The sequence below is a fragment of the Carettochelys insculpta genome, chromosome 11 (genome assembly GCF_033958435.1).
Source record: "Carettochelys insculpta isolate YL-2023 chromosome 11, ASM3395843v1, whole genome shotgun sequence".
Taxonomy (NCBI): Eukaryota; Metazoa; Chordata; order Testudines; family Carettochelyidae; genus Carettochelys; species Carettochelys insculpta.
Genome location: NC_134147.1, coordinates 1,493,500 through 1,505,716, shown reverse-complemented (window position 1 = coordinate 1,505,716; position 12,217 = coordinate 1,493,500). Strand labels below are relative to the sequence as shown.

The window sequence follows — 12,217 nt, the reverse complement described above, 5'->3', positions numbered from 1 at the left end:
GGTGTCTCCCCCTCAGTTCCTGTTGTTCTGCTTGTGCCCGGCACTCCCGGCTCCCGATTTAGCTCCTGCGAAGCCAAGCGAGTGGTGTGGGCGGTGCTGCTGCCGGCGGGGCCTGGCCGGGGCCGGCTGCTCCTTGCTCAGACTCAGCAGCCTTTTCGTTTCACCCGCGGGGAGGAATTGGGCAGCTCCGCCCAGTGGGCGCTGCCTTCCCAACAGGTGGGCAGCGACAGGCTGTGCTGTCCCGTCCAGTCGGGCGCGATCGGCTGGCCCAGGGCGCTCAGCCCGCACTGCTCCCTTCTGGGTAGGAGCCCCAGAGCGCTGCGCCCGCCAGGCACAGCTCCGAGGCCGTGCCCAGGTCTGCTCCCGCTGGCGCGGCCTCTCTGCTGGGGCCCGGCGCAGAGGGAGGGTCTCCAGACAGGGAAGCTGCTGGAGGAGGGTCCGTGAAGTGCCACCAGGCAGGCGGGATGCCCTTGCCTTGGGACGCTGGCAGAGGGGCTGGGCTCTGTGTGTCTGGCGCTGGGCTGGGCATGGCAAAGAGGCAGGGGCGCTTTGTAGCAGGGACCTGCAAAGCTGGGGCTGGGCTGGGCTCCTTTGTCCGGTGCTTGGTGGTGCATGAAGAGAGCCTGGAAGGGGTCGTGCCTGTGGAGTGTCCTGGCTCCGGGCTGCTCGGCCAGTCGCTCGCTCTGCTCCGTGGGCAGCGTCCACACCCCACCCAGGCCGCCTGCACCGTAAACCCTCGATGAAACCCGCGTGACTCAGGCGGTGGCAGCCAGGACGCTGACCAGCCCCATCCGTTCCCTTCCCTCGGGCTGTACTCGTCCTGGTGCAGCGTCCACCTCGCCGCCCATGTTCCCCCTCAACTGCTCCACCCATGGGCGGCTTTTCCCGTCCTGTGTGGGATACGTTTTTATGGGCACCAAGGCACGTGTGAATGGCCACCGGCTGTAGAAAACTCAGCCCAGAGCCCGCTGGCACCTTAAAAACTAACCCCTGATGTGCTGGGGTTCAGGGGTCCCCAAGCTCTGCCACCCGGCGCAGGCAGGAGGGACTCTCGCTCAGCAGGAGAGCAGGGGGTTTATTAGTCGGCAGAGACACGGCGCAGCACAGAGGTGTCAGCGCAGCTGGCAGAGACAGTCGTTCCAGCCCGTCCTGGGAGAGGAGCCCGAGGGGTGCCCCAGCTGGGTCTAGCCCCCCTCAGCGCAGCCTGGCTGCCTTCCCCCTCTCCCCCGCAGCTTCCAACTGCCGCCTCCCATTCAAAACCCAGCTCGGCTCCTCCCCAGGGACAGAGCTGTTCCCTGGCAGCTTAGGTGACAGACAGCCGGGGTCATCCTGTTAGCTGCTTGGTCCACCCCACACCACATCACACCCTCCCGGCTCCTGGCTGTGCCCCGGGGCAGGTGGCCCTACTGCAGCGTAACATGGAAACCCCCCCGGCGGCGGGTGCTCGCAAGCCGCCCCCGCAGGCTGTGGGCACTTCCTAGCATTAGTGCCCTCAGCATTTCTCCGCGCCCCTCCGCGAGCGCGCTGGGCACGCGTCTTGTGGGGTTGTTTCCAGTCATCGCCTGGCAAATAATCCCTCAGTTGTAGGGTAGGGCTGCAGCTCTCCCTGTAGGGGAAGGGGGAGGCAGACAGGACAGGAGACAGCTCAAAGCCAGGACTGAAGTGCGCCCTAGGCCCGAGTGCCTGCTGCAGCCCCAGGCCTGAGCCCCCCACATTCTAAGCGCCTGCCCCAGACACAAGCTGGAGCCCCCCACATGCTCTGAGACCCTCCTGCCCCCCAAAGCCCCGCCCCAGCCTGCTGGTGGGGAGGAGAGGCAGGGCGGGCTGTTGGGCTTGTGGGGTTAGACCTTTGGCACCCGCGGGGCGCTGACAGGGCTGCCGAGGGGGCCCCAGGAAGGGGCAGTGCCCACAGATGAGAGCCCCTGGGAGGGCTTTGAGCTGACTCGCCCCAGCGCTGCCGTCAGGTCCCTGTGGAGCCCTGGCCTGGCGCAGCAGGGACGCAGCACGCCCGCCCTCCACGAGCAGCCGGTTTGCGGGCTGCAGGTGGGACAGGGGAGTTTCTAACCTGCTGCGGCACACCTGTGCCAGGCCAGCCAGGAGCCCTCTTTCCGGAGCGCCTGGGCAGGGGAAGAGGAAACCGAAGGCCACAGTCGCCACCCAGCGCTGGCTTTTGCTTCCTGTTTTTTGCAGTGAGAGGCTGAGAGTTTCCGGCTGTTTTTGCACTGCCAGCTCTGTCACTGGCTGCGGTCAGGCCTGCCTTTCGCCAGAGAGAGCGTGTGCCGGAGCCCTGCCCGGCACTGGGCTGGTGACTGCGGCGTGGCCCAGCCAGCCTCCAAAGGGGCCGGCCCCAGCGTGTGCCTGGCGAGGCAGGGCAGGGGAAGCTGGGGGTCCCAGCAGAAGTACAGACAGTCAGAGCATGGCTGGCAGTGCCGGGTGGGTCTGACTGGGGCTTTTAACACCACAGTGGCAGGCAGAGTAGCTCACATAAGTGGGATTCCTGCTGGTAAGCTGGCAGGTAACACCTCTGGCCTGAACAAACACGGGGAGAAGCCTGGCAGGATTTGACTGAGAGGGGACAGTTGGCACTGGGAGGCTGGAGAGGAAGAAAGGCCGGGCCCAGCCAGGGGCTCCAGGCCTGGGGTTCCCTCGGGGCATCTCCTTCCCCAGCGTGGACCACGCTGCGCCCCTGTCGCCTAACAAACCTTCTCCTCCACCTGCCGCGTGGGAGTCACTTCCAGCTGCAGATGGGGTGCAGGGCCTGGGGACCCCGAACCCCATCACAGAGTCACTCCTGGGGCGGGACAGGGTGCAGGACCTGGGTGTGTGCGTGTGATCGCCCCCTGCTGTCGGCCAGAGGGCCGGGCGTGCCTGTGATCGCCCCCTGCTGGCAGCCAGAGGGCCGGGCGTGTGTGTGATCGCCCCCTGCTGGCGGCCAGAGGGCCAGGCATGGGTGTGATCGCCCCCTGCTGGCGGCCAGAGGGCCAGGCATGGGTGTGATCGCCCCCTGCTGGCGGCCAGAGGGCCGGGCGTGCCTGTGATCGCCCCCTGCTGGCAGCCAGAGGGCCGGGCGTGTGTGTGATCGCCCCCTGCTGTCGGCCAGAGGGCCGGGCGTGCCTGTGATCGCCCCCTGCTGGCAGCCAGAGGGCCAGGCATGGGTGTGATCGCCCCCTGCTGTCGGCCAGAGGGCCGGGCGTGCCTGTGATCGCCCCCTGCTGTCGGCCAGAGGGCCGGGCGTGCCTGTGATCGCCCCCTGCTGGCAGCCAGAGGGCCAGGCATGGGTGTGATCGCCCCCTGCTGTCGGCCAGAGGGCCGGGCGTGCCTGTGATCGCCCCCTGCTGTCGGCCAGAGGGCCGGGCGTGCGTGTGATCGCCCCCTGCTGGTGGCCAGAGGGCCGGCCATGGGTGTGATCGCCCCCTGCTGGTGGCAGGGGCAGAGTCCCCCCATTGCATTGTTTCTGCCCCAGGCCCGTTCCCTCCCTCCCTGGCCCCCTTCAGTGCCCGGCCACAGGCTGTTTCCGCTGGCCGTGGCTTGCAGCCATAGCGATGAGCGCAGCGTGCGGTGCAGCTCCCGGGCTGGGAGAGGGCGGGGGAGAGTGTGGGGCTGCGCCCCCCGGCAGGGCTCCCCCGCAGCTGCAGAGGGAAGGTGGGTGCCGCAGAGCAGAGAACCGCAGCGGGGCTGGCGCTGGCCTGGCCCTTGCTGCAGCCTCCTCTGGCTCCGACCGAGGCCTGGGCACGTCCACGACCGAACCTACCGGGCAGCTGCCCCCACCCAGCACAGCCTGGACGGCTCAGCCCAGCCCTGCATCCTGGGGTGTGCCGTTTCCCCGGGCCCCGGCGTCCAGCTGGGCTCCTCTCCCCTGCCTCAGCAGTGCAGCTTCCCCGTGGAGCCAGAGCTGCGGTGCCCAAAGCACCTGGGCTGTGCAGTCGCCGCCAGGACAGAGCCCTGGGAGCGCCACGAGCCGCATCCCTGTGCCTTGCTGAGGCGGCTGCTCTGTGTTCCCCGCAGCTACCTGAATGACCTGGAGCGGATAGCCAGAGGCGACTACATTCCCACCCAGCAGGACGTGCTGAGGACCAGGGTGAAGACCACAGGCATCGTAGAGACGCACTTCACCTTTAAGGACCTGCATTTCAAGTAAATGGGGGCTGCCAGGCCCCGGGGGTCTCCTCCGGGTGTCGCTCGGGCTGTTCCCCTCGGCCTGAGCTTTCCCTGGGGCGTCTGCGAGCGCCTGGCTCGTAACCGGCTGAGCCTCCGACTCTGAGCCTGCAGCGCCCTGTCAGGGTCCGGGGGACTTGGGCCGCGGCGTGCAGCCCCTTGCCCCGCAGGGCACGTCTGCATGGCCGGCCACGCGCCCTCGGGCCGCGCAGGGGGTGGGACCCGGCCCCGGCACGCTGCGGTGATGGTGCCGTGTGAGCGCGGCACAGACCCGCCACAGGCGGCAGCGCTGTCGAAACGCGCCGTCCCCGTCTCCTGGTCCCCGCTGGGAGCCACGCAGCACTCGGCCCCGCCCCTCCGCTGCCTTGTTCGGGTGAGGCCTATGATGGGGTTCAGGGGTCCCCAAGTGCTGCACCCCGGCCACAGGCAGGAGTGACTCTCACCCAGCATGTAGAACAGGAAGTTTATGAGGTGACAGAGCCCAGCTCAGCACAGAGGTGTCAGTGCAGCCGGCAGAGACAGTCCTTCCAACCCGTCCTGGGGAGAGGAGCCCGAGGGGGGCCCCTCTGGGGTGTAGCTTCCCCCTTGCCAGCCTGGCTGCCCTCCAGCTCCCTCTCCCCCCAGCCTCTAACTGCCGCCTCCGATTGAAACCCAGCTCGGCTCCCCCTGCTCTGTGTTCAGGGCAGAGGTGTTACCTGCCAGCTCAGGGTACAGCCCCAGGGGTCATCCTTAGCCGCTGGGAGCTGCTCTGCCGGTCACACACACATCCAGCCTGAGTCTCTCACGCACCCCCCTCCATCACAAGGCCAACCCCTCCGTGTGTGCCCGATGGCAGCCGGGCCGGAGTGGGAGCCAGCCCCTGGACCCTCGCGCCGGGGGGAGCTGGGAAAGTGGATCAGATCCAAGCCCCACCCACACCTCCAGCACCTGCTGGGCACCTCTGGGATCAGCTGATCCCTGCTCCTCCCAAGCTGGGGGCGGGGGCCAGGCTCAGCGTGCAGCTGGGCCTCAGGACCCCTGGCCAGTGAACTGCTGCGCTCCCCTGGCCTTGTCAGAGTTGGGCCCGGCTGCTACCTGGGCTCTTCCGCTGCCCCCTGGGTGATCGTGGCAGGTCACGTCACCCCTCCCGCCTCAGTTTCCCCCGTGTAATATGGAGAGAATAGTGATGGGCAGGGCGGGATCCCTGGGGTGAGACCCCTCTGCCTGTGCCATCCTTGCCGTGGGCCGGAGACCCGAGAGTGGCTCGACTGCCTGGCCTGTTTGCAGCGGCAGAGCCGGGGGAGCTGCCCACAGGCAGGGCGCGTGAGCGAGCTCTTGCAGCCGCCTTTGGAAACAGCGCGAGGCTGCGGGGCTGGGACCAGCCCCCCTGCCCCAGTCCTGCTCTGTGGGAGACGCGAGTTCCTGGCCCATGCTTTGTGCAGGGCCCCCGGGGCCTGGCCCTGTCCGGGGGAGGCGCACGTCCCGCACTGCACAAGCAAAGGTTGTGAAACCACCCACCGCACGCCGTCTGTGATGGAGTGGGGGACGTGTGCGCGCGCGTGTGTGTGTCTCACGCAGGGTGTGGGGCTCCTGCTGGGGGTAACCTGGTGCCCAGGTGACACCTCTGAGCTGGAGCCTGAGGGGTTTGAATTGGAACTGGGAGTTGGAAGCAGGGAGTCTGTGCTGGGAGAGAGAGAGACAAAGGAGGGGGCCAGGCCCCGGCTCCAGGGGCCCCTCAGGGCCTCCTCTCCCCAGCATGGATGGGACTGGCTGTCTCTGCCAGCTGCACTGACTCCTCTGTACGACGCTGTGTCCTGTCAGCTAATAAACCCGCTGCTCTCCTGCCGAGTGAGAGTCACTCCTGCCTGGGACGGGGTGCAGGGCTCGGGGACCCCGAACCCCATGACACCCTTCTGACCCTCACAGCCATTCCTCCCAGGCCAGGGCGCGCATCCCAGGGCAAGTCCGTCTGTTCCGCCTGCAGCAGGCCTGTGCTGTAGTGTCCCTGCCTGGCGCTGCTCCCTCACAGGGGGGTCCCCCGCCGGCGGTGGCTGTGCTGGGGAGCTAGAGCCCCTTGGGGAGAAGCCCAGCTCGGCTCTGCAGCCAGAAGCCCTGAGAGGGGCAGCCTGGGGTGGGCTGCTCTGCAGCCTCTGGGCCACCGAGGGAAAGGCCTAGGAGGCAAAGGCTTTACAGCCCCGTTGTGCACCCTCAGTCCTTGCTGGGCTGGGAGCCCTTTGCTGAGCCCGGCGCCCCCAGCGTCCCGGCAGCAGAGCCGGCAGTAAGATGCCGGAGGTCCCAGAGTCCTGCCCAGCCTCCGCCGGTGCCTGGGGAAGCATTGTCAACATCTGAGTTACACTCAGCGCTCGTGCTAAGCCGGCCAGGTGCTGGTCCCCACTGGGCCTGGCCCCCAGTTAACTGCCAGGTGCTGGATTTCTCTGGCTGTGCAGTGCTGCCCCCATGGGTCACTGACGCCGGGACAGCCTGGCGCAGGGCTCAGCCCCTCACATCGCAGCCCTGCACCGCGGCTGTGTTGCAGGGGAGGCTCTCAGCTCTGGGAGGCTGGGCCTGCAGCTGGGGAACCTGAGGCCCCGGGCGGTGCTGAGGCCTGCCCGGGCATCCCGGCTGGTGAGCGGCTCTCCCTCGGGGCAGGGGGCCCGCGTGGGGCTCAGGAGCAGCTGCGGTGATGCCGGCTGTTTGCTTGCAGGATGTTCGACGTGGGTGGCCAGAGGTCGGAGCGGAAGAAGTGGATCCATTGCTTCGAGGGGGTGACAGCCATCATCTTCTGCGTGGCGCTGAGTGCCTACGACCTGGTGCTGGCGGAGGACGAGGAGATGGTAAGGAGCAGAGGGGCCTGATCCGGCCTGGCTCTGAGTGAGCCAGAGACGTGCGGGCAGGAGGAGCCAGGAGACGGGTGTCTGCAGCTGAGCCCCTGATCTGCTTGTCCCTTCCTGGGCCCTGTGGGCTCCTGTGTGACCTGGTGAGAACCGTCCCGGCACTCCATGGCGTGAGGTGGGCACTGGGGAAGGGCCCTGGCACCAGCCCCTGGGCTTTTCTAGAGCGCCCTGAAGAAAGGCCTACGCTGCGGGGTTCGCCCTGCATGGCCTGCAGCGCCTCCCCAGGCCCGGGGGCTGGAACGCTGCGTGCAGGATGGGCGCTGAGTGCCCCAAACCAGCCTGGGAACCCTGGGTCTGATGGAAAGCCCTCCATGCCTCTGGCACCCATGGCCAGAGCAGCCAGGGCCACGGTGCCAGGCCGGGCTGTGTCCATAGCTTAGCAGCCCGGTGCTCCTGCCTTCTCGCCCTGGTGCCTCTGCTGCCCTGGGGCACACAGCCCCCGTGCACCCCCGGCCGAAAGGTGCTGGCTGGCAGTTCCGTGTGGCCCCCGGGCTCTGCGCTGAGGCCTGTGGTTTAAAAGCAGGCAGTGCATCCCGTCCCCTTGGAACGGCATTCCCACCCCAGACGGGAGCGCACCCGGCCGGCTGCCCTGGCTGACCTGTGCAGGGAACACGTGAGGTTCTTGGTGCGCGAAGGCCTCCAAAGGCGAGAGACAGCCCCCACCCTCCAGCGGGCTGTGCCAGATCCCAGGACTTCCCCTGCTCATGCTGGCCTCTCCGGTGTCCTTGTCCACCCCTCGCCGCGAGCCGGGGCCTGGTGTCCTCCCCAGCCTACAGATGGGAAACGGGCCCAGCAGGCAAAGGAACAGGGGCACCAAACATCCGTTGGTCTCAGCTGAGCCCTGCTCTGGCCTAAGGGGTTTGATCCCAGTGGGGGTGAGAACCGCAAAAGCCTCTGAGCTCTGGGCCAAAGTGACCTGCCCAGAATCACACAGGGAGTTCTGGGACTGAACCTGGCTCTGCTCGAGTGCCCCACTTGGGCCCTGACCACTAGGCGGCCCTTCCCGCCACCAGGCCCCAGCTCCCAGCCCAGTCCTTGCGCTGTCTGCGCGCCGCCCGACTCGCTGAGGGCCTGAGGTCACTTGTCCCACCAGAACCGCATGCACGAGAGCATGAAGCTCTTCGACAGCATCTGCAACAACAAGTGGTTCACGGACACGTCCATCATCCTCTTCCTGAACAAGAAGGACCTCTTCGAGGAGAAGATCGTCCACAGCCCCCTGGCCATCTGCTTCCCCGAGTACACAGGTAACCTGCGGCGGCCGCCGGCTCGGGGGCGGGAGCGACAGCGACGGACTGGTCCCGCTGCAGCTCCGGGGCCTGGATCTTCAGCCCGGGCTGTAGCAGCTCCTGGCGGCCCTCCCCGAGCGCCCGGACCTGCCCCTCCTGTGCCGTTCTGCAGCCCACGGGCGCTTAGCTCTGGGGGCAGGTGCCATGGAGGGCAGCCCTGCCAGCTCCAGGCCGGGACTGGTCCCCACCGTGCCAGCCCGTTCTCTCCCTGGTAACGACTCCGCCCTGGCCCGGCAGCGAGGGGAGGGGACGGTGAGCTCAGCGGCACGCAGGCTCCAGCTCCTCCGTGCTGTCCCAGAAGCAGCTCCCCTGGCCCGGGGCAAGCCCTGCAGCTGGGCTGGGCTGGGCCGGGCCAGGCCGGGGGCGACTGCCTCCTGGGCTTGTCTGCGCAGAGCTGGGCCAGGGGGCAGGAAACCCCTCCCTGCTGGTAAGCCCCAGGCCAGGCGAGTGCCGCTGGCTGCTCCCGCTGGGTTCCTGCGCTGAGTGGGGGGTGGGCGGGGGCACCAGTGCGGTGGCAGTTGAGCCCCATGGCAGAGCTGCTGTCCCCTGGGCGTAGCGGTGCCCACGGGACCCCTCTGCTTCCAGGGATCAGGGCACGAACCCAGAACTCAGCCGATCGTGGCTCCGTTCCCTGGCGTGGGGGGCGCAGGGTGCCCAGGCTTTGCAGCCCGGCCGCAGCCGGAAGTGACTCCCACGCGGCAGGTGGAGGAGAAGCTGTGCTGGGCGGCAGGGACGCAGCGTGGTACAGCCTCATCCGCGCTGGGGCGGGGAGATCCCCCCAGGGAGCCCCTGGCTGGGCCTGGCCTTTCTTCCTCTCCAGCCTCCAGGCAACTTCTAACTCCCTGGCTTCTAATTCAGAAAGCTCTCCCTGGGTGCGGGTCCCAGCTGAGCGGAGGGGTTACCCGGCTGCCTGGATTACAAGTGGCCAGGCCTGATCGCTGAGGTTACAGACAGCAGGAATCCCACCCCCGTGTGAGCCACTCACATACACACGCACCCCCGACTTCATCATGCCTGGGCCCTCACTGGTGCCTCAGTTTGCCCGTCTGCACACTGGGGATATAGGTCGGGGCGGGGGAGGCGCACAGGGCCCAAGATGCTCTGCCCTGGGGCGTAGGGCCGGCAGTGCTGCTGGAAGGCCCCAGGTTCACCCAGCGCGCCTGTAACCAGTGGGACTCAGGATCTCGTGGAGCAGAGAGCTTCGCCGAGGCCTGGGCCCAGGGAGCTCTGTGGTTACGTGGGACAGAGGCAGGGATGAGGCTCAGGCTGTGGCACTGCCCTCCCAAGGAAGGAAGCCGAGCCGGCACAGCTACGGGGCTGGGAGCTCTGGGCACCAGCAGCTTCGCACGCCCTGGCAGCCCAGGAGCCATTTCTCAAAGCAGTTCCTGAGCCCACTGTCGGCCGCTTGCCGACCCCGCCAAGCGAAGAGAAGCTGCATGCAGACCCTGCCTGGCACTGGGCCAGCGGCTGGAGTTCTGCCCAGGGAAACCGAGGCACTGCCAGGGGACACCAGGCTGGACTCAGAGCTCAGCGGCCCCTCTCGGCCCTGTGCCAGGACGCAGGCCCTGAGCCCCTCCGTCTCCTCCTTCTCCGCAGGGGCCAACAAGTACGACGAGGCGGCCAGCTATATCCAGAGCAAGTTTGAGGACCTGAACAAGCGGAAGGACACCAAGGAGATCTACACGCACTTCACCTGCGCCACCGACACCAAGAACGTGCAGTTCGTCTTCGACGCCGTCACCGACGTCATCATCAAAAACAACCTGAAGGACTGCGGGCTCTTCTGAGGGCCGGCAGCACCAGCTGCCCCCGGGGGAGGGTGAGGCTGGGGCACGTGGGGGCTGTGTCCAGCCAGGGACTGGGGGAGAAGCCCCAGGGCCTGGAGGCAGGGGAGGGGGCTGTGTCCTGCTACGGGAGGGGAGGGGAGGGCAGGGGGGGCCCCAGGGCCTGGAGGCAGGGGAGGAGGCTGTGTCCAGCTATGGGAGGGGAGGGGAGGGGAGGGGGGCCCCAGGGCCTGGAGGCAGGGGAGGGGGCTGTGTCCTGCTACGGGCAGGGAGGGGAAGGGGGCCCCAGGGCCTGGAGGCAGTGGAGGGGGCTGTGTCCAGCTATGGGAGGGGAGGGGAGGGGGGCCCCAGGGCCTGGAGGCAGGGGAGGGGGCTGTGTCCAGCTATGGGAGGGGAGGGGAGGGGGGCCCCAGGGCCTGGAGGCAGGGGAGGGGGCTGTGTCCAGCTATGGGAGGGGAGGGGAGGGGGGCCCTAGGGCCTGGAGGCAGGGGAGGAGGCTGTGTCCAGCTATGGGAGGGGAGGGGAGGGGGGCCCCAGGGCCTGGAGGCAGGGGAGGGGGCTGTGTCCAGCTATGGGAGGGGAGGGGAGGGGAGGGGAGGGGGGCCCCAGGGCCTGGAGGCAGGCCCCTTTCTCTGCCCCAGGCAGCCCCAGCATGCAGAGCAGCCCGAGGGGGACCTGAGGGGGTTCCCTGTGTGGGCTGCTGGAGCAGACAGGTGCTCCTGTGCTGGCCAGGGTTGGGGGACAGGGGACTGGCTCCGGGAGGCACTGGGGGGCCAAGGGGTCTCCTACCTGTGCAGCGAAGGCTGTGCCCCCGGCCTGAGGCCACACGCAGGGCGCTGTGCTTGTATGGCTGAGCTGGCTGCAGCTGTGGCTGCTGGTGCTCAGATCCGGAGGTTGCCGGTTTCCTCCCCACGACCGCTGGACACCCCCCAGCCCCGGGCACGGCATTAAACAGGCACCAAAGGCTCTTCCTTGCGTCTTCCCTCCCTCGCCAGTGCCCGTCCCTCGCAGTCGCAGGGGGCGCCCCCCCCCCGCCTGATTTGCATGTCTCTCCTCCTGCCCCAGACCCCCCCAGAGGCTGGAGGTGCCCAGGGCGCGCGCGGGGAGCAGCCCGGGGAGCCCGCGGTGTCACTCACGGTGCGTCTCTCCCCAGGGTGACTCGAAGGGCGCTGCACCCGGAGGAAGGACTGCACCATTCACAACGTCCCCGGCTTGGTTTTGTGGTTTTGTTTCTTTGTTCCCCGACCCCTCCCCAGGAAGAGACTTCAGTAACGATCACGACCCGCAGGCCGAGCCCCGGGGCTGCCATCGCCGTCTGTCTATCGAACCCTGCTTGGTAGCTCAGCCCCTCTCCTCCCGCGGCCCTGCCCGCCCCCCAGGGGTGCGCGCGGCCTGGGACCCGCTCCGAGTCCAGCGCAGCCGCTTGCGGCGCAGGGCTGGGGATCTGCTCCTGGCCGAGGGGGGCGAGCGAGGCCTCCCCAAGCCGGGGCCCCGGCGAGCTGCACAGACCAGCACCAGAAACCCCCCAGCACTCCTTCGCCTCTGCCACGCGAGCGCCTCGGCTCCGGTTCTCCACGGGCCCTGCCTGGGGCTTCACTCGTGCCTTGGGGGCTGGGCGGGGATCGCCTGCGAGTTGGGCTCAGACGGACTCTCCCCTCCGGCGCCCTGGGCTGCACGCGCCCTGCGGCTGCGGTGTGGGGAGCCCACAGCCCGGGACCGCGAGCCCCATTGGCAGAGCAGTTTCCGAAGGGCTGAGGCCAGCGGAGGCCACGTCTTTCCATCCTCCTCCCCGCCCCAGCCTGGGGCCTGCGCTGCGGCCGCTCTCCTGTCGGCTCTGTTTTAAACGTAGTTGTAGCTCTAACCGTCGTGTCGGTGGGGGACACGCTGCTGTGTGGGTGGGTGGGCCCCTCGCCAACCACGGACGCGGCCTGGCTTTTCTCACGGGATGTTTTACCAAATTGTTCACATGGTTTGAGATAATAAAATGTAGAAAGAAGCCCCCGTTGGTGCTGCTTCCGCTGGCTGGGAGAGGGGAGGCCCTGGAGAGCCCCCAGCCCCGGGGGTCAGGAGCCCTCGGCGCAGCAGAACGAGCAGAGACGCAGCTGCTAGATGTCTT

General features: G+C 68.2%; 1 protein-coding gene across 1 annotated transcript in view; it reads left to right on the top strand.

The window, feature by feature from the left end:
* Nucleotides 1-12,093, top strand: part of GNAI2 (G protein subunit alpha i2) — an 82,567-nt gene extending 70,474 nt beyond the window's left edge. The window contains exons 5-9 of the mRNA XM_075004935.1: nucleotides 4,006-4,134; nucleotides 6,839-6,968; nucleotides 8,122-8,275; nucleotides 9,914-10,136; nucleotides 11,255-12,093. Coding sequence (XP_074861036.1) covers nucleotides 4,006-4,134; nucleotides 6,839-6,968; nucleotides 8,122-8,275; nucleotides 9,914-10,104 — 604 coding nt within the window. The 3' untranslated portion in view covers nucleotides 10,105-10,136; nucleotides 11,255-12,093. The remainder of the gene's footprint in view (nucleotides 1-4,005; nucleotides 4,135-6,838; nucleotides 6,969-8,121; nucleotides 8,276-9,913; nucleotides 10,137-11,254) is intronic.
* Nucleotides 12,094-12,217: the final 124 nt, after the last annotated feature.